Source organism: Moschus berezovskii, chromosome 10 (genome assembly GCF_049115385.1).
Source record: "Moschus berezovskii isolate FMDL1 chromosome 10, NW_MosBer_1.0, whole genome shotgun sequence".
Taxonomy (NCBI): domain Eukaryota; kingdom Metazoa; phylum Chordata; class Mammalia; order Artiodactyla; family Moschidae; genus Moschus; species Moschus berezovskii.
This window is the reverse complement of record NC_142469.1, coordinates 96,945,314-96,968,591: the sequence shown is the minus strand read 5'-3', so window position 1 is coordinate 96,968,591 and position 23,278 is coordinate 96,945,314. Positions and strand designations below refer to the sequence as shown.

The following is a 23,278-nucleotide window of genomic DNA, read 5'->3' as shown; positions in this document are numbered from 1 at the left end:
GTCTATAATGGAAAGAAATGTAGAGGATATAGGTCATATATAAATATACATATATATTTATGGAAATTGGAGAGATTTGTTCAGAGATGCATTTTGAACTTAGATCACATTGAAAATGAATGGATGATGCTTCTTTACTTTGAATAATTGTTATCACGTTACCCAAAGGTAATACAGATATCCCAACAGTGTTATAGGGCAGGTGCACTGGCAAAAGAACAATAGCAAAACACAATTTTGATATCAACACTATGAAGTGCAAAAGTCAAGACCGTAATGTGGTCACTTTTTAATCTTAAAATATGTACATAAGATGACCAGTTGATATCTGGTCATGGTGCGTGGGGGGTTTATTAGCATCCGTTCATGCTGCCTAGGTTGTTAGTGTGGAATGAAACGTGTATCATGTATTTACCTGAGAGTTCAGTTTTGCAAAAGGACTGTAGAAATAGGTAAATAGTATTTATTTATTAGGGGCCAAAATACACTTTCACCCCATTAAGCTGATTTAAAATAATACCTGATTCTTATCTTTGAATATATCCTTTTTTTCTATACACTTTTAACTTATATTGAAAAAAAATGTCATATTGTAGTTGTAACAAACTGCATTTACAAAATGGCAATATACCAGATGCTTTGAGGAAGAAGTATGCAAGGAAGAAATTTAAAATAGTCAGAAAACAGAAAATAAGCCAGCTAAAATGTTTATCGATAGAGCCCTATCAAACATAAGCTTTGAAAACTTTGCATTAGATGGCAAATTATTTTTGAAAAGTGGGAAAGATATTTATAGAATTGGTTTTTTTACCTGTATTTATACTGAGTTTATGACCTTAGTTTTCAAAGTATAACTTGCAAACACTTGAATTTGTATGCCCTTTTCAGTTTTTTTTTAAAAATCTCTAATATAAAATGTTTGTTTTTCTGAGAAAACAATCCGTAAAAAGTTTAGTTATTCCTTACTTTCTACAACTGCAAATATTTACCAGTGAAACTGATGTCAAAAACTTGTTTCAGATCTTCCTTGCAGCAGTCTTGGTAGTCTTCTTGTAACACACAGCAGTCCACAGAGGGATACATTTTCTTTCCAAATACCAGGCTTTAATTATAAATTTGACTTCCAGTTCTACTTCTGTCTCATGTGACTTCGGGCAAATCATTTATCCTCTCTGAACCTGTTTCTTTCTCTTCAAATGAAGAATATAAAATTTTACAGGACTGCCATGAGACTTAATTAAACATGGAAAGAGTGAAGTGTTACGTATTATTATTTTCTCAAAGTTCTCTAGTTCAGTAATTCCCATTTCAAGAATGTATGTATTAAGTGCCTTCAGTGCACTTGCCCAGATTTTTTTGAAACTGTACTTTAAAAATCTGATTGAATTATTCATTCAAAAAATGCAACCAAGCTCATTTTAAGACAGAAGAATATATGAATGTGTTATTGCTTTGTTCAATAATGTGATTCAAAATCACTGTTCTCAGTTCACCAACATCGCACTCAATCTACAAAAAAGAAATATGTTTCTTTCAATGACACACAAAGATATGTTTAGATGTCTATATGCAGATGTGTGAATGTGTGTATAATACTATAGGTTTAAATCAAAGTTTAAGAGAAATCATTTGAAAATTTAAATTCCACAAGAAATAAACATTCCCAAGCATAGGAAGAATTTTTCGGTTAATTTGCCAAGTAAATACATAGGAGTTAGAGCTAAAACCCAAGTTAAAAAAGACAGCCAGTAGAAAACATTGACACTGCCATGGAAGAGAAAGCATGCTTTTTACTATTAAGGTAGTATGGTTTTTAAAATAAGTTTATCATGAAAGTAGAGAATAAAAGGTAGATGTGTGTTCATAAAAATTTTTATTAAACTTTTTATTTTAGAATAGTTTTAGATTTACAGAAAAATTGAAAAGATAGTACAGATAGGATCCATAGATGTCACACCCATGAAACATTTGTCACAATAAATGAACCAATATGTGCATGTTCGGTCGCAAAGTCCTGTCCAACCCTTTGCAACCCCGAAGACTGTAGCCTACCACTCCTCTGTCCATGGGGTTTTTTTCAGGCAAGACTACTGGAGTAGGCTGCCATTTCCCTCCCCAGTGAACCAGTTCCATTCCATTCAGTCGCTCAGTCAAGTCCGACTCTTTGCGACCCCGTGGACTGTAGCCTACCAGGCTTCTCCGTCCATGGGATTCTCCAGGCAAGAATACTGGAGTGGGTTACCATTTCCTTCTCCAGGGGATCTTCCCAACCCAGGGATCGAACCCGGGTCTCCTGCATTGGAGTGAACCAGTATCAATGCATTATTAAGTCCACACTCTATTCAGATTCCTTTGTCGTTGTTGAGTTGCTCAGTCATGTTCGACTCTTTGAGACACCATGGACTGCAGCATGCCAGGCTTCCCTGTCCTTCTTAGCGTTTCATAATTTTTTTTTTCTGTTCCAGGATTCTGTTCAAGATGTGGTGTTACATTTAGTCATCATGTTACCCTCTTAGCTATGATATTTTCTCAAACTTCTCTTCTTTTTGATAACCTTGGCAGTACTGAGGAGTTACAGGCCTAGTATTTTGTAAGATGTCCCTCAACTGGAATTTTTCAGATCGTTTTCCCATGATTAGACAGGTGTTATCAGATTTTGGAGAAAAGACCACAGAAGTGCCATTCATATCACACCATATCAATGGTACATACCATCATCAACATGACTTATTGTTGATGTTGAACTTCATCGTCTGACTGAGGTAGTGTCTGTTAGATTTTTCCACTGTAAAGTGATACATTTTTTTAAGAGGGTATTTTGGAGGTAAATTTACTGGACATTTACACTGAGATAATACTCCGAGCAGATTCCTCAGCACTGCTATTAGTTTCCACTAAATGACTGCTAACAAACACTATGAAGAAAATATAATGAACTGGGAATTGATATAGGAAAGTAAAACTCCAAAATAGTGTTAACTTGAATATTCACTTAATGGGGGTGAAAGTGAATTTCTTCTCTTGAATTACGTGTATAATTACCTTAATCCTCTATGTCTCTTGGGTAGTGAAGATTTTAGTCTTACTGTCTTAAAAGGTAATCTCAATTGATGGTCATTATGGTGAGTACTTATCTATATTGCCTTTCACTGAACAATGAATACCGAATACTGGAATAATGTAAAAGACTTGATTTTTTCTGTATTGCTTTAACCTATTTGTCATAAATAAATGTTTCTTGTATATGATTTTAAGATGTTTGCTAAATATTAAAAATAATTTCAATGTGTTCGATTCTTGTAAAATTTATCATATTGAACATGTGTAAATTTTTGCTACTATGTTCATTGTACTTAATAATCTATATCCATATTTTGGAGTTGATCAATATTTATTAGTGGACCATAAAGAAGTTTTGAATGCATGAATATAACTTGAGCTACCATGCTTGGTTATTTTGAAATGCCAAAATAACTGTAGGTACTTATAAATGGAATAGATAATCCAGATTATTTTTCCTCTTACTTGTTTTGGGTTTTTATTCCTCCTTCCTTGAATCTATTTTATTATTCTTACCTATGTACAATAAGACTTCCTGAAAATGCTAGGATTTTCAACATATAATAGAAGTTGAGCATGACAATAATGTAAGAAAATTCAGAAATCTCAAACGGTATATATCTTTGACTTTTCAAAGTAAATCAAACTACAGCTGTTTTCATTTGACTACACTGTGGACACCCATGGATATTACTGTAAAACGCACATGCATTACACACTGACTTTTTAAAAATGTTTTGAATTAATAAAGAATTCACCCATGTATCCTTAGACAAGTCACTGTTTCCTCATTGGTGTCACATTAGGGGAGTAAAGGTACACTTACTTATATTACTTAAATTGCTTACACATCTGAGGGAAAATAATTTCTGGCTGGATTCTTTACATTGTTTTACAAGGTTATTGCTTATTACATTTTTGCACCTTTTATAAGTAATGAAGTATGTTCATGAAATGACTTGTTTTGAAAATTCAGCTGAAAGATTTGTCAAGTAGCTCTCCCCCCAGTTCTGTGCTTAAAACAATATTCAAAGTTGAGTTTAGACTTGAGAAATACCTGCTCCTAAAAGAGATGTAGATAACCTCATCAGTCCTGTTTTATACTCGGATTAGAATTTCTTTAAGATTCCATTTCGATCACTATTTTAAAGCAAGACAATTTTGTAAAAGTAGTGTGGCTTTAATTCACATACAAAATGAAAGATTTGAGTTAGTGGAAGCTTCTAAGTAGCCAAACATATTTCTGTTTTATATTGTTTGGAGAGTGATCTCATTCTACTTCACTTTGCATTTGTGTGTAGAGTACAGAAATGAATACAGCGGAAGCAACGCAATTGCATTTTATAAGAATTTTATACTTAATCATTTTGACTAGATGGCTTAAGTAAGGATGATTTAACCTTGCAGAGGACTCCTGTATTTTTATATTTAAAAAATAAATAAATGAGAAGCTATTTTTCAGTATGTCAGGTCTCTATACAGTAAGTAAGCCGTGCTCAAACTAGTTAGGTGGTGAGAGTTTCCCAACTGAGAGTTAAGCTGTAGCATCCCCAGGTCTCTCTGGGTTGTATTATACTCTCCCATACATTCTTCTGGTGGTCTATGAAGAGGTCTTAAAAAATTCAAAAGCATTACACCAATAAACTTCAGTATTCTGGGCACTAATCCACCATGTCAAATAGGCGGGCGGGGCCCCCGGAGGCGGGACTCTAGGCTTTGTTTGGCAGTGGTTAGCAGCTCAGGAAACGAATGGCTCAACGTCTTTAAAAAGTAGCCGACTAACAAGGGTTACGGAGAAGGCAATGGCAAGCCACTCCAGTCCTCTTGCCTAGAAAATCCCATGGATGGAGGAGCCTGGTGGGCTGCAGTCCGTGGGGTCGCTAAGGGTCGGACACGACTGAGCGACTTCACTTTTCACTTTCACACATTGGAGAAGGAAATGGCAACCCACTCCAGTGTTCTTGCCTGGAGAATCCCAGGGACGGGGGAGCCTGGTGGGCTTCCGTCTATGGGGTCACACAGAGTCGGACACGACTGAAGCGACTTAGCAGCAGCAACAAGGGGTAAGTGAGACTAGGCAGGAGAATCGGTGTGGAAGCAAGTCGTTTAAAGGCTATGTAAATTAAGTGGCAGATAAAGGGCAGGAAAGTAGATTTTCCTAAATCACTCGGTGTCTGGTCTTCGAGTCCACGTGTCACGTCCCCATTAATACGAGCCTTAACCACCGTCGAAAGGAGAAACAGGAGCAGGAGACATGGAAGAGGAGTAAACACACATACACACACTGATGGCCATTCTACAATTCGCCCTTGGAGACGACAGTCCAGGCTGAAATCTGTGCTGTGATCTCAGCTCCTGTAGCTGACACTGGACGGCCCTCCGTCGCGGTACTTGAAAGCGTCCCTGAGTACCTGAGGAGCAATCTTGACGTCAGAAAGCAATCTGACAATCTATGCCTTTCCCCTTCCGCCCCAATACTCCGCCCCGGCTCGTTCCAGGAGGCGTTTCTGACCTGCCCTTTAGAGGAGGTGCCCGAGGTCTCTCAGACCCGCCCCTATCACTTTTGGCTCCGCTCCTCAACTTCCGGCCTCCGCGAATACTACGGCGTTTAATAATGCATGACCGGAAGTTCCCAACCAGGCTTCCTGGAGGTCCCTTTAAACCGGCGCGTGAGCTGGGCGGAGCTCGGGTAGGTCTCGCCCCTGTGTCCGAGCCGCGGGGTATCGCGAGATTTGCTCTGTCCGGAACTTCCGGGTCTTGTCCGCCATGGTGGACTTGCTGTAGTTATGCGCCCCAGGTTACTTTGGAATGTTTTTCGGGGCTTTTGGGCCCGCCGGGATGTTGTCCCAGCCCGCCGACACCTAAGCTGTGGTAACCCGCCCCTGGAGGAGCTGTTCGCCCGCGGCGGGCCTCTGCGGACCTTCCTTGAGCGCCAGGTAGGCTCTGAAACCCAGTTACAGGTCAGGCGGCCTGAGCTGGTGGCGGTGGCCAAGCTTCTGAGCGACAAGGAGCAGGAGCTGCAGGAGACCCAGCACCTGCTGCATGGTAAGGGCCTGGCCTGGGGCGGCGGGATTCAGAGCAGAGCCGAGTCTTCACTCCTCATTTGCCCTTTGCACCAAGCCGCCGCTCACGTCTCCACACACTCTGATTTTGAAGTCTTTACTCAGCTGTAGCTCTTTATGGTTTACAGCAGAGGTCAAGACATCATTATGTTAGTTCTGGTCCCATCCTCTCCTTGTGCTCTCTTGACAGTGCTGTTCGTCCTTTTACAAAACTTGGTTAGTTCAGTCTCTCAGTCGTGTCCGACTCTTTGCGACCCCATGAATCACAGCACGCCAGGCCTCCCTGTCCATCACCAACTCCCGGAGTTCACTCAAACTCATGTCCATCGAGTCGGTGATGCCATCCAGCCATCTCATTCTCTGTCGTCCCCTTCTCCTCCCGCCCCCAATCCTTCCCAGCATCAGAGTTTTTTCCATTGAGTCAACTCGTCGCATGAGGTGGCCAAAGTATTGGAGTTTCAGCATCAGTCCTTCCAATGAACACCCAGGATTGATCTCCTTTAGAATGGACTTAAAAAACTTAAGTTGGCTTTAATTGGTTGCGTATTTAATGGCAGGAGATGAGCTCACCGAAGACAAGGCCCTATTCCTGTTAAGGAGTCGAGAACAATGTTTCTTAGTGTGGTAGAGCGGCCACCTGCAAAAGTGACAGAAGAAATGCGTGCTAAGTAAACCCAGATTGGAACTCTGAGACTTAGAAACATGCTGCGGTTTTAACAAGCTTGCCAAATGATTCATGCCCATTCGAATCTGGATGGGGCCCAAGTTACTTAATTTGCACAAATTCCTGGGGATGCCTAATGGCTGGCCTGTGGCCCACACAGAGGAAAGGTCTAGAGAGGGTCACAGTCTACTGAAGCAAGAAAAGTAATTCTGATACAGCTGATAAGTGAGAACATAGATCAGTGAAGACCTGGGAGATCAAGAACTTGGAAGGAGAAAGGCTTGTACAGGGATAAGGGCCCAACCTTAGATGATATAATAATAGTTTAACTTTTATCGATCCTTTGCCTACTCTCGGCTTTGCTTTTCTTTATCTATTAACTCATCCAGTTCACATAAACTATGAAGTAGGTTCTGTCAGCCTCATGCAACAGAAGAGGAACCTGAGATGCAAAGAACATAGCTCTGCCCAGGTTACACTGCTCTTAAGGAACAGAGCTTGAACAGGACTGACTCCAAATCTCATGCTCTTAATCACTGAATTCTGTGTTAACTGAGCAAGGGGGTAGGTTTGGGGAGGTGAGGGGTGGGGGGTGGGGTTGACCATTTTGTAAGAGGGCTCAGATACTAACCTGCAAAGTTTGGTTTCATCCTTTTGGCAGAAGGAAGCCAGCAGAAGCTTTTGGATTGGGAATGAATAATAGGAACTTTGATGGGTGGCAGTTTAGAAGCAATCTGGAACAGGACTAAAGATGCCATGAAAGACAGAAGGCTAATGCAACTGTATAGTTGAGTCTTAAGGAGAGTCTAAATTAAGTGATTTAAGAGAAGAAGCTGCCCAGAGTGTTTAAAAAAAAAATTAGAAGTAGTATCTTTTAGGGGAAAATTAAATCAGTTTCATAAGCCAAGCTTCAAGTCCAAGTAGCAGTCACAAAGCCTTAATATAAAAAAAAATTATATCCATTACATGTTGAAATTGATTGTGTTTGGGGGACCTGAATTAAATAAAATGTGGTATTTAAGTTGGATTACTTCTACACTGTAGTTCCAGTCTTCTTCATCTTAACTGGAACACTACATTTCAGAACTAATAAGACCCCTTAGATGTCTCCAGCTCAGATCTTTCATTTTACTCTTGAGATTACTGAGATTCAGAGAAGTTAGGAGTGATGTTCTAAGAGAACCTTAGTGGTTGAACCGGGGATCTAATTCATTTTTGCTTTTTTTTTAATGAAGCACATTTTTCCATTTCACTAAATCTCATAACCCATTCTTACCAAAATAAGTTCCTACTATGTCACCATGGTGGCTCAGAGGTTAAAGCGTCTGCCTCCAGTGCAGGAGACCGGGGTTCGATCCCTGGGTCCGGAAGATCCCCTGGAGAAGGAAATGGTAACCCACTCCAGTATTCTTGCCTGGAGAATCCCATGGACGGAGAAGCCTGTAGGCTACAGTCCACGGGGTCGCAAAGAGTCGGACACGACTGAGCGACTGAGCGGAGCAGATGTCACCACACTCCCTGTATTTGTTTATCTCAGTTTGCTGTTACTATCTCTCATTGAGTTAATCCTTTTTTCTGCCCATCCCTAAAACAAGCAAAAAATTCCTTCTGCATGCTGTTATTTTAATATTTAACCACATAATGTTTTAGGCTGTTATTTTTTTGTGTGTGAGCTTTTCTCCCTTAGAATAATATAAAGAAACTAAAATGATCTAAAATCCTGCCTTGAGAGCAAGTCTTACATGTTATTCCCAGTTCCCAGCATAATTGGTTCTTAGTAAATGAATAAGACATTCCAGCCAATACAGAGTTTGATCTTTCAACAGAGATAACAAACTGTAATAGCTAATACATTTTCCCCTTCTCTCCGTCTTACAGGCTGCATGTTGTCCATCAGATAGAGGAAAGAGGAGGTGTATTTTGTAAGGTAAAAGTGAAAGCTAGATGAAATGAGAACTAGAGTAGAGCCTGAAAGAGAAGAAGAGTACTTCATGTAGATACTCTGTAAATATCAGGCAGGGTCTGAAGGTTTAGGTGGATACTTTTATATTAATGAAGCATTTATTAGTAAGACAATAAATAACTTTCTACTTTTGAACTCAGTTTTGGCTTTACTAATGGTACCTTATATTCCCCTCTGATCTAACTCACTCAGTGCATTCTTTTGTTACTGTAGAGTCTAAGCTTGCAAACTAAAAGCATATTTGTTAATATGAATAGTTGGAGGAGGAAGAATTATAGAAGAGTTTAGTAGCTTCTTTGTATTTTCCTGTAGCGATTATTTTTATTTTTAACTTCTACCCTTCTCATCAGAAAAAAAGTTTTTGTTTTTTAACTGCATGCTCATAAAAACTAGTGCATTAAGTGCTATAAATTAAGGACAGTTATTAAAAAAGGATAATTGTTATGTTTCCCTTCAGCAATGACAAAACTTTTACCTTGAACTCTGTTAGCTATTTAATACAGAGGATGAGATGGCTGGATGGCATCACCGACTCGATGGACATGAGTTTGAGTGAACTCCGGGAGTTGGTGATGGACAGGGAGGCCTGGCGTGCTGTGATTCATGGGGTCATGAAGAGTCGGACACGACTGAGTGACTGAACTGAACTGAAGGAAAACTCAACCTGCTGCCTTTTTTTCTTAGATGAAAATGAGGACTTAAGGAAACTTGCCGAAAATGAAATAACTTCATGTGAAAAAGAAATAGCTCAATTAAAGCATCAGGTATGGCATTTGTGCAAAGAGTAAAGCATTCTGCTATTACTTCTAATATATTTTATTAGAACTTTATAAAAGCAAGTCAAGAACTAATCAGCGTGTTAGTATTTGCAATTATAAACCTGGTTTTTAAAGCAGAAAAAGCATACTCCCTATAGCTCTGTTTTTATCATACTAAAAGGATTGTAGAAGTCTGAAAGAAAGATGAATGTCACATTAATACAGTTTTCCAAGAAGGCAATGAAATGTTGGTAATAAGTTTTCTCTCTTGTTTTTAAGAGAGGTGAGGGTGGGGGTAGACATGCGTAGAAGAGACTGGAGCAGTGGCAGGAGGAAGCAGGCATATTTCTTTATCTTTCTGTCTTTGACACTCTTCTAGAGCACCAGCCTAGACTAGGCCCCTCAGGATTTTGAAAACAGAATTGCATTTATATCTAAGAGTATTGGCTTTATATCTAGGAGAACTGCAGAACATATTAAGTTAGATGAAAAATCATGAAATTAGGTCCATTGTTTGTTAATTCTGTAAAGCAGCGCTTAAAGGTTTACAGCAGTTATCTCTGGAAATATAAGTGAAAGAACATGATAAAGTGAGGACAGAGCTTGGAACTGGGCTGCTTAACTTAGAAATTCTCTCTTTTTACCTAAGTGTGGAACTTACCGATAATTGATTTCCCCACCACCTACTCTAGAAGAAAAGTTCCGCAATAGACTGAAAAGTCTCAGGTAACTTGCCTTCTACTCTGTAAACTTTTTGTGAGGTAGAAGAATGCGTGTATTAACGGATTCTGTTCATTGGCTAGTAATTCACAGGTGTAAATTGCGTCATGCTAGTTCAAGATGTGAATGGTCACATTCTATTGGCACAGGCTAGCGTGATGGAAAAGTTGGAAAACAAGGATAGCTCCTGACCAACACAGAGTGGTGATGTTTCAGAACTCCGGCAGACTTGGGTTCAAGTTCTAGCCCTTCCACTTTCTAGTTGTAGGGTATTGGCCAACTAGGGTTAAACTTATTTTTTAAGTTAAACTTAGAGAAACTTAGTTTTCACATCTTAAGGTGGAGCTGTTAATAGTACCTGCCCAAGATGTATTAAGAATTAAAATACATGAAGTACTTGGCAGAGTGCCTCTCTATTAAAGAACCATTTTTATAAATGTTGGCAGCTTTTCTTTCTTAATTCACCTCATCTGAGAAGTCTTTATTCTATGTCTCTGTGACTGATACACACTGAAGTGTGAAACATACAATTTTAATGGAAGGAAGACTGACTTAGGCACAAGGATCTGAGTCCCAGTAACTGACACTTGGCTTTTTAATTCATCATTGCACTCTGTTAATTCTCATTTTCTTTGACCTGTAAAATGAGAGAATTGGACCAGATCATCTCTAAGAGCCTCTCCAGTTCCAAAATTGCAAGTGTCTCTTCCATATTGAAGCTTAGAAAAAATACAAATGCAATCTGAGTGTTCTTTTCTTGCCATAGTAGGCTATAAATCTCCAAGGATTGCTTCTTCTGCCGGCTACACACAATACAGTCTCCTATTCACAGCAAGGACTTAATTATGAACCGAATAGAGAACTAATATAAAGTATACATGAACACCAAAAAGAAATAAACTTGTAAATTTTAGCTGAACCTTATAGCATTCGTAATGTAGTTATAACATTAATATTTTTGGAAGTTGTGCATTGTATGGTCTAATTGGCAAGATGGTTGAAAAGTAATCAGCAATATTAAGGCATTTGCTTAGAGGAACTTTTTTAAGTAAATTAAATATTTAAAATTCTATATCTAATTACTGAGCTTTTTTTCAAAAAGTTTTAAATGTTAATTATAGGAGGGGTGATATTTTTTATTTGCAGATTATCTTACTTTTGGTTCCCTCAGAAGAAACAGATAAAAATGATTTGATCCTGGAGGTAACTGCAGGAGTTGGGGGTCAGGAGGCAATGTTGTTTACCTCAGAGATATTTGATATGTATCAGCAATATGCTGCATTTAAAAGATGGCATTTTGAAACTCTGGAATATTTTCCAAGTGAAATAGGTCAGTAAACTGTTTGGTTTGTTTTGAGAAAAGCATAGATTTTATTTATTTATCTATGTGTATTTTAGGGAAAGAGTTGGAAAGACCATGATTAAGCTTTACAATTTTTGTGTAAGGATGATTAAGTAGTTTTATGCTTATCATTTACTTAGTAATTGTTCAGTTACTAAGTGGTGTCCAGCTCTTTGCAACCCCATGAACTGCAGCATGCCAGTCTTTCCTGACCTTCACTATCTCCCAGAATTTGCTCAAACTTCATAATGTTGAAAGCAGAAATGTTACCAGTTTTGAAATGGCCTATAAAATACCTGTCATTCAATGACTAATGGTCTTTTAAAAGTGGTCCTTCAGGGTGTTACTGAGTCAGTTTGTTGACACCATAAATGCTTTATGTTTAATAATTATAAGCAATAAAGATACTAAAACACTGAATATCATAGACTTGCTAAAGGCTTTCAGTGTTTCATAGTTGATGTGTTTATATAAGTTTGTAGCTCCTTTAATTATATTTCAAGATGGTAGAAGTGATGGTCAGTTATTTATAACAGGCAGGAATAACAAACCTCTTTCACCAATGTTTTCAAGGTGGCCTTAGACATGCATCCGCCAGCATTGGGGGTTCAGAAGCCTATAAGCACATGAAGTTTGAAGGAGGTGTGCACAGAGTCCAGAGAGTGCCCAAGACAGAGAAGCAAGGCCGCATCCACACCAGCACCATGACTGTGGCCATCCTACCCCAGCCCAGTGAGGTGCGGCACCGTAGCCCCCACTCCTGGGAGTCCTAGCCCAGCACAGCGCCTTGCCCCCGAGTCACACTCACCTCACTGAACTGAGTAGCTCCTTTTCTTATTTGACTTTCATCTTGTATTTGAACTGATTTTTCAAATATACTATCACAGTCCAATAGGTCTGATTTTAACAGTAAATGGTAAGAATTAAGGATATATAAGTGAATAAGAGCTTCCCTAGTGATTGAGTGGTAAAGAACCTGCCTGCCAATGCTGGAGATGAGGGTGCAATTCCTGGGTTGGAAAGAGCCCCTGGAGAAGGAAATGGCAACCCACTCCTGTATTCTTGCCTGGGAAATCCCATGGACAGAGGAGCCTGGAGGGCTGCAGTCCATGGGGTCGCAAGTGAAACATGTTCAGTTCAGTCACTCAGTGGTGTCCGACTCTTTGCGACCCTATGGACTGCAGCATGCCAGGTTTCCCTGTCCATCACCAACTGCCAGCGTTTCCTCAGACTTATGTCCATTGAGTTGATGATGCCATCTAACCATCTCATCCTCTGTCGTCCCCTTCTCCTCCTCCTCCCGTCTTTCCCAGCATCAGAGTCTTTTCAAATGAGTCAGTTCTTTGCATCAGGTGGCCAAAGGATTGGAGCTTCAACTTCAACATCAGTCCTTCCAATGAATATTCAGGACTGATTTCCTTTAGGATGGACTGGTTGGATCTCCTTGCAGTCCATGGGACTCTCAAGAGTCTTCTCCAACACCACAGTTCAAAAGCATCAATTTTTCGGTACTCAGATTTCTTTATAGTTCAACTCTCACATCCATACATGACTATTGGAAAAACCATAGTTTTGACTAGATGGACCTTTGATGGCAAAGTAATGACTCTGCTTTTTAATATGCTGTCTAGGTTGGTCATAGCTTTTCTACCAAGGAGCAAGCCTCTTTTAATTTCATGGCTGCAGTCGCCATCTGCAGTGATTTTGGAGCCAAAAAAATAAAGTCAGTCACTGTTTCCATTGTTTCCCCATCTAATTTGCTATGAAGTGATGGGACCGGATGCCGTAATGTTAAGTTTTATGAATGTTGAGTTTTAAGTTAACTTTTTCACTCTCCTCTTTCACTTTCATCAAGAGGCTCTTTAGTTCTTCTTCACTTTCTGCCATAAGGGTGGTGTCATCTGCATATCTGAAGTTATTGATATTTCTCCCAGCAGTCTATTCCAGCTTGTGTTTCATCAAGCCCGGCATTTCGCATGATGTACTCTGCATAGAAGTTAAATAAGCAGGGTGACAGTATAGAGCCTTGACATACTCCTTTCCCTATTTGGAACCAGTCTGTTGTTCCATGTCCAGTTCTATTTCTTCTTGACCTGCATATAGATTTCTCAGGAGGCAGATAAGGTAGTCTGGTATTCCCATCCAGTTTGTTGTGATCCACACGGCCAAAGACTTTGGCGTAGTCAGTAAAGCAGATGTCTTTCTGGAACTCTCTTGCTTTTTCGATGATCCAGCGGATGTTGGCAATTTGAACTCTGGTTGCTCTGCCTTTTCTAAATCCAGCTTGAACATCTGGAAGTTCTCGGTTCACGTACTGTTGAAGCCTGACTTGGAGAGTTTTGAGTATTACTTTGCTGGCGTGAGAGATGAGTGCAGTTATGCAGTCGTTTGACTATTCTTTGGCATTCCTTTCTTTGGAATTCCTTTCTTTGGAATTGGAATGAAAACTGACCTTTTTCAGTCCTGCGGCCATTGCTGAGCTTTTGAAATTTGCTGGCATATTGAGTGAAGCACTTTCACAGCAGCATCTTTTAGGATTTGAAATAGCTCAACTGGAATTCCATCACCTCCACTAGTTTTGTTTGTAGTGATGCTTCCTAAGGCCCACTTGACTTCACATTCCAGGATGTCTGGCTCTAGGCAAGTGATCACACCATCATGGTTATCTGGGTCATGAAGACCTTTTTTGTATAGTTCTGTGTATTCTTGCCTTCTTGTCTTAATATCTTCTGCTTCTGTTAGTCCATAGCATTTCTGTCCTTTATTGTGTCCATCTTTGCATGACTTAGTGACTAAACAACAACAAAGTCATATAATCTTGCGTTGTGTATTTTTCTCCACTATTAAGTTTACAGCAGGTATTTTGAGACCATCTAAAGGAGAAACAACATTAGAGTTTACCAGCCGCTTGCCTTTACAGAGACTTGCTTTGTGTGACATGTTCCCTGAATATTGATAGCAAGAATCCTGTTTTAACAGGGTAACAACTTTACAGAATTGCTACTTTATAATCCAAACATATTAAAATAGTAACACATCGCTACATTGTACACAATGAGTATACTTTTATTTTCACCAGCAAATTCTCAGTCTGTATTTGTAAGTAGCTTAGTTGGGAAGTTCTATTTTGCTTACATCACTTGTGCTGAAAAGTGATGGGAAATTTGTAACTTGTTTTTTAGAATAAGAAGCAGGTGAGAAGGAAGCTTGAGGATTTCTTTTTATTACTTTTTAGGGAAAGTCTGTATTACTATCTAATAGGGTACATGGAGTTTCTTTCTTTAGTCTAATTTTTGTACAAAATCTAGGTGAGGAACAGGATAGTTAAGGAAGAGAGGGAAGCAGGATAAATGGCAAAAGCGATACCTTGATACTAGTCATTTTGGCTTAAGCATCTTGGAGATGGAGGTTTCCAGGAAAAGATGGAGACTGAGGTCCATATATCATCTCATTTAATTCTTCCTAGCAGCAGTAAAGAGCTACATAGGGAGACCTAGAAGGCCTGTGAATGATACGATGCCTGCTGCTAGAGTTGTGGACATCTCACAGACTGGGTGTAGTTCTTGCAAGACCTTTTTAAATGCAGTGCTTTGGATGGTGACTGCCAGGACAGAGCATTATGCTGACATCAGATCCAGTGTATTTGTGTATTGAGTCTGTATCCTTGACTTCTTGGTATTTGCCGTTTCCATTCATCTCTGCTCTGCCTCTAAGTATGTTTAAGTCCTCCTGTATTTAAAATGAAACAAAAGAAAACCTTCCTGTCGTGTTTTAGCGTCCTTTTTTTTCCTTCGCTAAAGTCTTTTTGACCTCAGAAATCATTTTAGTGATTATATTCACATTTCTATTAATAGCTGAGATCTGCCATTGGTAAGAAGAGGGTAATTTACAGAGAAGTCTAGTTTTTGAGGATTAGGGAGGGTTTGTTTTTATTTTGCACTGTATTTTGATACTTATCCACTGTGTGCATTCTAGGACACTTTAGTCGCTTTGTGACCCTATGGACTGTAGCCCATCAGGCTCCTCTGTCCATGGGATTCTCCAGGCAAGAATACTGGAGTGGGTTGCCATTTCCTTCTCCAGGGGATCTTCCCGACCCAGGGATTGAACCTGCGTCTCTTGCGTCTCCTGCACTGGCAGGCGGCCTCTTTACCACTAGCACCACCTGGGAAGCCCCACTCTTCCCATAAGAAAAGTCTTTAAAATTGGTATCCTTTCAATTACTTTCTGTTCTTAAAATTAAACCTTCCAGATCTTATAGAAATATTATCTACGACATGCATTTTTATAAATAATTCTCTTTGAACAGATCACACATGTAATTTTCAAAACTCCCAACTTTTCTCTTACATCTAGATTAACCTGGTGATTAATCCTAAAGATTTGAGGATTGATACTAAGCGAGCCAGTGGAGCCGGGGGGCAGCATGTGAACACCACAGACAGTGCTGTCCGGATCGTTCATCTCCCAACGGGTGCGTGGTTCCTTCTTCAACATAAAACTCAAACTCTGAATGACTTTTCCTCTGAAACAGATCGTCAGTTACCAGCGACATATAGACTACACATAGTGTTTATTTTCAACACTTGATTTATCTAGATTCCTTAGCTGAAATTCTGTAGGATAATTACAAAGCCAGGAAGAGCAGAGATCCATGCCCAGGAAATTTCCATGTTAGTGATTATATCACTAATTTTAAAAAAAAATCCTCACAGTGAAGTAATATCATGGGTGGTTCTTTATAAGAAAATGCTCTTAAATCACCAGTTTTTAGTGTTTTTTGGAGGGAGGAGGAAATTAATTCCTTTGAGAAAATGAAAACTTGGACCTTCTACCCAGAAACATGCTTGTATGCAAAGTTTTGCATGTAATTTCAGGGGCTTCTTTACAGTAAGTCCATCTGCAGACATGTGGGGGTTCTGTCCTGATTATAGTGTTAGGAGCTGTAATTTTTCTTAAGCCTTTAGAATTGTGTTAGATAGAACTACATGTGTTTTTACAAGTCTTGCTTCGGTGACTTACATGTGAAAAAGAGCACAGGAATAGGAAACCTCAATCTTCTTATAAATGATCTCAGATAGGTGTAATTCCCATGGTTGGTAGTGCTTGATGGGAGTGCTTGGTTGATTTTTTTTTTTTTTTAAATGAGAAAATTCTATGTTAAACTTTAAGATGATGTTTTATGTAACACGTAGATAAACAGGAATAAAAAAAGTGAATCTCAAAATATCAATAGTGATTATTTCTGGTAATAAGATTAACTTTTATAATTCAGTTTGTATAATGAGTAGTTACTACTCATTGAAAAAAAAATTGTAGTGACTAGCTAAAAGTACCAGAAAATAATCCATTTTAAATGACTAATGCTTACTGTTTGGTATGTATGTGTTCAGTATCTATGCTTTCAGTATGTAAATATTTTGAGGTATAAGTCCAATTTTTATTTTTCAAATAACTGTAAAGTCATCTGTTATGTGTATAGTATTCCTTTTTTTATATTAGAGTCCTGTTTTTTCCCTTCATAAAGGAAGAAGAAAAAGGATGAGAAGGAAAAGGAGTATTCCTTGATAATACATGAAGAAGATGTTTCTATTAAAACTCTTTTAATTCTCATAACACTATTCAGGTATTGTTTCCGAATGCCAACAAGAAAGATCTCAGCTGAAAAATAAAGAGATGGCTATGAAAAAGTTACGGGCAAAACTGTACAGCCTGCAGCTAGAAGAAGAAACAAGTAAACGATACAATGCTAGAAAGATTCAGGTAAAACTGAATGTTTTAAAAATGCTTTGAAAGGATAAAAATAATTTTAGATTACCCAGTTTTAATATGTGTGAAAATTATTTCATTGTATGTGTCAAAGTATAATTCATGTCGTTCAATCAAGGGCTTTTTTTATAGTAATCTTATTACTCATTTACACTGTTTTTTGTATTCAAAGGTGTCTTTCTCAGGCTTTTCAGCAAAGCTATCTTAAAAAGATATTCCGAATTCCCATTCATTTTGAATCCTTTCAAAATTATGGCAGAAAGTTGGAAAGGAAATTGAACTTAGCTTCTTCCTGTTTGGAAGAAGCTAATTACAGAGCCCTTCTATTAACTCCTTTATTATGAAGCCTTGATCACTTTGTCATCACTGAAGATAACCAGACTAATTCACAGAGATTGTATATATTGAGCTACCATTTTTGGATATCAGCTCTGTGCCGGGCTGTATGTGTGCACTACCACTGTAGTAGGTGTTATCTGTATTTTATAAATGGGGAAACTAAGTTTAAAGTTGAAATAAATTACTTGAAGTTATAAAGTAAAAAATGCCAGAGAGGATTCAAGTACTAAGCTGTCTTTCAAGCCTATGTTCTTTTTTCTGTATCAAGTGCCCATGTTATTTGAGAATTCAAAATGTTTAAAATTTGGTTTTTAACATTGTATTTCAAACTGTAAACCAAAAGCTTACTCTCCAGGTAAATTAACTTTTCAGGTTTAGTAGTTGCCCTGAGTTTAAATGTCCTGTATCCTTTTTTTTTTTCCTTTTAATATATAGATTGGCACCAAAGGAAGGTCGGAGAAGATAAGAACATATAATTTTCCACAGAACCGGGTCACAGATCACAGAATAAACAAGTCACTTCATGATCTTGAAACTTTTATGCAAGGAGAGTACCTACTGGATGAACTTGTACAGTCATTGAAGGACTATGCTAATTATGAATCTTTAGTAGAAATTATTTCCAAAAAAGTTTAAGTTGATTTGTTATTAAAGACTTGTATAGCTTCTAAAAATGCTGTTAAAAGCAAATCAGGTTGTGTATATACAGTATTCTCTTGAAACACGAGTTAACACAGCTGAGTAACATTTTTAATCAGCTAATTTATATAAGTCTCTGAACATATTAAGTGAAAAAACATACAATCATGACTCTAGCTGGATATTTTGAACTCTTCCTTACCAGAAGTAGACAAAGGAGAATAGTCCTTTGTTTTATGTAAAGTATTTAATGAATGATCAGAAATTTGGTTTAACTCTTAAGGGGAACTTCAAACATGAAATGATAAGACTGACTTCAGAGGATGGAGGCCTGAGAGAGAAGGAAAGCCCAGGAACGTCTGCTTGAGGCTGCACAGCTGTCAAAGACCGCTTGGTGTTTAGAGCAACACCAATAAGTCATGTGCTTGATGAACAGACCCTCACGCTTCTCCCATGGTGTGTGCTCCTTCACTTCAGAAAGTATTAATAAATCCAACCTGTAACTACAGAAAATAAATAGGAAATGTCAGTTACCCTGTAAAAAAGTGAGAGAAGCTGGAAATGCTGGCTCAAGAATATTCTGAAAACATAAACTCCAGGACTACAATTATGAAGAGCTCTGCTGCTGCTGCTAAGTCACTTCAGTCGTGTCCAACTCTGTGTGACCCCATAGACGGAAGCCCACCAGGCTCCCCCGTCCCTGGGATTCTCCAGGCAAGAACACTGGAGTGGGTTGCCATTTCCTTCTCCAATGTGTGAAAGTGAAAAGTGAAAGTGAAGTCGCTCAGCCACGTCAGACTCGTAGCGACCCCATGGACTGCAACCCACCAGGCTCCCCCGTACATGGGATTTTCTAGGCAAGAGTACTGGAGTGGCTTGCCATTGCCTTCTCCAGTGAAGAGCTCTACCTAGTAGATAATGAATAAATGTTAAATTTACGGTAGTTAGAACAAGTTAGGATTTCCAGAGGAGGAAAAGCAATTTCACTATTAAAGTTATATGATTTATATGTTAGAGAACTAGGAGATGTTTAGTTAACTCTCAGAATTGCACATTTTTCCATATTTGTTAAAATCAATAGTTGTCTGAATTTTGGCACATATGTATGACAGTTGTCATACATATGACATTTATTCAAACCTCCATTATTGTCAGGTAACTGTTTCCTCTTTCTTAAGTCAACATTTGTTAGCCAGATTTCCTTTACAGTTCCAGCATGTGCTAAATTTCAGAGTAATTTTATGTTGGTAACTTCTTACTGCTCTAAAAGGGAGGTGTAGAAAAAACCATTAAAGACAGTTAAGAATTTAAACTAGCCAAAGATTATCAACTACATCAGAGAATTTTAATTTGAAGAGTACCCCTCTCCCTGGAATGTTCTGCTCATGAGAGGCATTCTGTTCTGCCTTCACAAGAACAGCTGATGAATGCCACTTTTAGTGACATCTAAGCAACCAAGATTACCGCAAGACATGTTCCTTCAACAATATTCACTGTCCACATTGCAAGCCTGGCTCTCCCAGATTTATCAGTTTCCCCTTGGGTTTTAAGTTTCCTTTTAGAATGAAAAGGACATGGCTGCAGGTAATTAAATATTATACTATATAATATTAATTTCTCTAGTTTTATTAATTATAGGGGCAAGTTAGAAAAGTTGGACTGAGGGACTTCCTGGTGGTTCAGTGGTTAAGACTCCATGCTTCTGATCTGAGGGTGCAGGTTCTATCCCTCTGGGGAACTAGGATCCCATATGCCTCATGGCTCAGCCAAAAGAAAAAAGAAGCTGAATTGAAATTGTGAAGGGTCTTCAATATTAGATTTTACTCTGGGAACAGGAGACAGCCAGTAAGTTTCTTAATACTTTGGTAATTTTAACTATAAGATATGTACCGTTATCAACCCACTCCAGTACTCTTGCCTGGAAAATCCCATGGACGGAGGAGCCTGGTAGGCTGCAGTCCATGGGGTCATGAAGAGTCGGACACGACTGAGTGGCTTCATTTTCACTTTTCACTTTCATGCATTGGAGAAGGACATGGCAACCCACTCCAGTGTTCTTGCCTGGAGAATCCCAGGGACAGGGGAGCCTGGTGGGCTGCCGTCTATGGGGTTGCACAGAGTCGGACACGACTGAAGCGACTTAGCAGTAGCAGCCTATACCATTATCACTGTGTATTATGAACACATATATGAAGTAACTGACAAGTTCTGGTCTGAATTGGCATTGGATCCCACTTTACTAACTAAATTAGTTAATTCCTTCATGAGCAAAAGTAATTTTTGGAACCCTGACAATAGTAGAGCAACATAATTTTTGCAGGAAGCCTACTGGAACTCTACACCTAATACTTCTTAAGGATCTTAGAATTAACCATTTTAGATCTTAGTGCCATTTAGGTCTTGAAGAGACGAGAATGAAGAAAACCGTTTTGTTTATAAAGAGACAATGTGAGAGAGTTAATAAGACCTTTAAGGGTCTTAGAATTTTGTAGGTATTTGTACAAACTTTGCCTCTACACAGCTACCTGAATTAGTATGCATTGTCACTCACACCTGCCTTTGCTCTCCCTGCCCTCTCTGCATAAAACACACACTCCACAGACATCGACTTCAAGGTTCACCTAAAGGGCATCTTAGCCCTAGGCTGAATTCACTATTCTGCGTTAGTATTCCACAGTACTTTCCACACAGTATGACAACATGGATGGTAAGGCAACAAATTCCCTGGTATACTTCTGTCTCAGGTATGTATGCTTAACAAGGAAATGGGAAAGGGTGGGTCAGGGAATGAAATGTCTTATTAACCCTCTCACATAATCTCTTTATTAAAAAAAGCAATTTTCCTCATCCTTTTCAAGACCTAAATGGCAGTAAGATACCTAAAAGGCAGCTAGATCTAAAATGATCTGGTGTATTGTTCAGAACCAAAACTAAACATTACAAAATGGCCTACACCACCAGTTACGCAAAACTCAATTAAGTCAGAATGGCAATTTTGAAAGTGTATAAACAGATTAGTTGTTTAGGCTTGTGTCCTACTCTTTGTGATCCCGTGGACTGTAGCCCTGCTACAGGCTCTTCTGTCCAGGCAAGAATACCTGGATTCTTGCAAGTGGATTTCCCTTTCCTCCTCCAGGGAACTGTTCCAGCCCAGAGACTGAACCCTCCTATCCTGCACAGCCGGCAGATTCTTTAGGACTGAACCACCCAGGAAGCCAGTATAAACAGATAATCGCTGTCTAAAATGAGACTTGTCCTGTTTCTCGTGGTGTGATCTGTTTCTTTCCTCGCGTGATCATCCTCTCAAATTTAAATTGGACTCTTCTTCATTCCTCTTCCTCAGGTCACTTCATTGTTGTCATGTCTGACTCTCTGCGACCCCACGGTCACCAGGCCTCCCTGTCCATCGCCAACTGCCGGAGTTCACTCAAACTCATGTCCATTAAGTCGATGCCATTCAACCATCTCATCCTCTGTCATCCCTTTCAATCTTTCCCAGCATCAGGGTCTTTTCAAATAAGTCAACTCTTAGCATCAGGTGGCCAAAGGATTGGAGTTTCAGATTCAGCATCAGTCCTTCCAATGAATATTCAGGACTGATTTCCTTTAGGATGGTCTACTTAGATCTCCTTGCAGTCCAAGGGACTCTCGAGAGTCTTCTCCAACACCACAGTTCAAAAGCATCAATTCTTCAGCACTCAGCTTGCTTTATAGTACAACTCACATCCACACATGACTACTGGAAAAACCATAGCCTTGGCTAGACGGACCTTTGTTCGCAAAATAATGTCTCTGCTTTTTAATATGCTGTCTAGGTTAGTCATAACGTTTCTTCCAAGGAGCAAGCCTCTTTTAATTTCTTGGATGCAGTCACCATCTGCAGTTATTTTGGAGCCCAAAAAATAAAGTGTTAACTGTTTCCACTATTTACCCATCTATTTGCCATAATGTGATGGGACCAGATGCCATGATCTTCGTTTTCTGAATGTTGAATTTTAAGCCAACTTTTTCACTCCTCTTTCACTTTCATCAAGAGGCTCTTCAGTTCTTTGCTTTCTGCCATAAGGCTGGTGTCATCTGAATAACTGAGGTTATTGATATTTCTCCTGGCAATCTTGATTCTATTTGTGTTTCATCCAGCCCAGCGTTCCTCATGCTGTACTCTGCATATAAGTTAAATAAGCACGGTGACAACATACAGCCTTGATGTACACCTTTCCCAACTGGAACCAGTGTGGTGTTCTATGTCCACTTCTGTTGCTTCCTGACCTGCATACAGATTTCTCAGGAGGCAGGTCAGGTGGTCTGGTATTCCCATCTCTTTCAGAATTTGGCAGAATTTGTTGTGATCCACACAGTCAAAGGCTTAGTCAATAAAGTAGATGTTTTTTCTGGAACTCTCGCTTTTTCGATGATCCAACAGATATTGGCAATTTGATCTCTGGTTCCTTTGCCTCTTCTAAATCCAGCTTGAACATCTGGAAGTTCACACTTCACTTATTGTTAAAGCCTGACTTGGAGAATTTTGAGCATCACTTTACTAGCGTGTGAGATGAGTGCAATTGTGCGGTAGTCTGAGCATTCTTTGGCATTGCCTTTCTTTGGGATTGGGATGAAGATTGACCTTTTCCAGTCCTGTGGCCACTGCTGAGTTTTCCAAATTTGCTGGCATAGTGAGTGCAGCACTTTCACAGCATCATCTTTTAGGATTTGAAATAGCTCAGCTGGAATTCCATCATCTCCACTAGCTTAGTTCATAGTGATACTTCCTAAGGCCCACTTGACTTCACATTCCAGGATGTCTGGCTCTAGGTTGGTGATCACACCATTGTGATTATCTGGGTCATGAAGATCTTTTTTGTACAGTTCTTCCATGTATTCTTGCCACCTCTTCTTAATATCTTCTGCTTCTGTTAGGTCTATACCATTTCTCTCCTTTACTGTGTCCATCTTTACATGAAA

The 23,278-nt window shown here is 39.1% G+C and overlaps 1 protein-coding gene across 6 annotated transcripts; it reads left to right on the top strand.

Annotated features, from left to right (window-relative positions):
• The first annotated feature begins 5,744 nt into the window (after positions 1-5,744).
• MTRF1L (mitochondrial translation release factor 1 like) lies at positions 5,745-21,574 on the top strand. Of its 6 annotated transcripts, none has more exons than XR_008686908.2 (8): positions 5,795-6,105; positions 9,434-9,513; positions 11,374-11,557; positions 12,143-12,306; positions 15,926-16,043; positions 17,196-17,332; positions 18,113-18,772; positions 21,453-21,574. XR_008686908.2 is itself a non-coding variant. In XM_088840833.1 (8 exons), exons 4-8 carry the CDS (start codon positions 11,461-11,463, stop codon positions 18,311-18,313), a joined length of 717 nt encoding a protein of 238 aa, XP_088696959.1. In that variant the 5' UTR covers positions 5,860-5,996; positions 9,434-9,513; positions 10,157-10,233; positions 11,374-11,460; the 3' UTR covers positions 18,314-18,933. The 6 variants fall into 6 exon arrangements, 5 of the variants coding, with proteins under 5 accessions (XP_088696958.1, XP_055289319.2, XP_088696959.1 ...); XM_088840833.1 differs by lacking the exon at positions 21,453-21,574 and adding an exon at positions 10,157-10,233 and having other exon boundaries at positions 5,860-5,996; positions 18,113-18,933; XM_088840834.1 differs by lacking the exon at positions 21,453-21,574 and adding an exon at positions 10,157-10,233 and having other exon boundaries at positions 6,047-6,105; positions 18,113-18,933.
• The last annotated feature ends 1,704 nt before the right edge of the window (positions 21,575-23,278 follow it).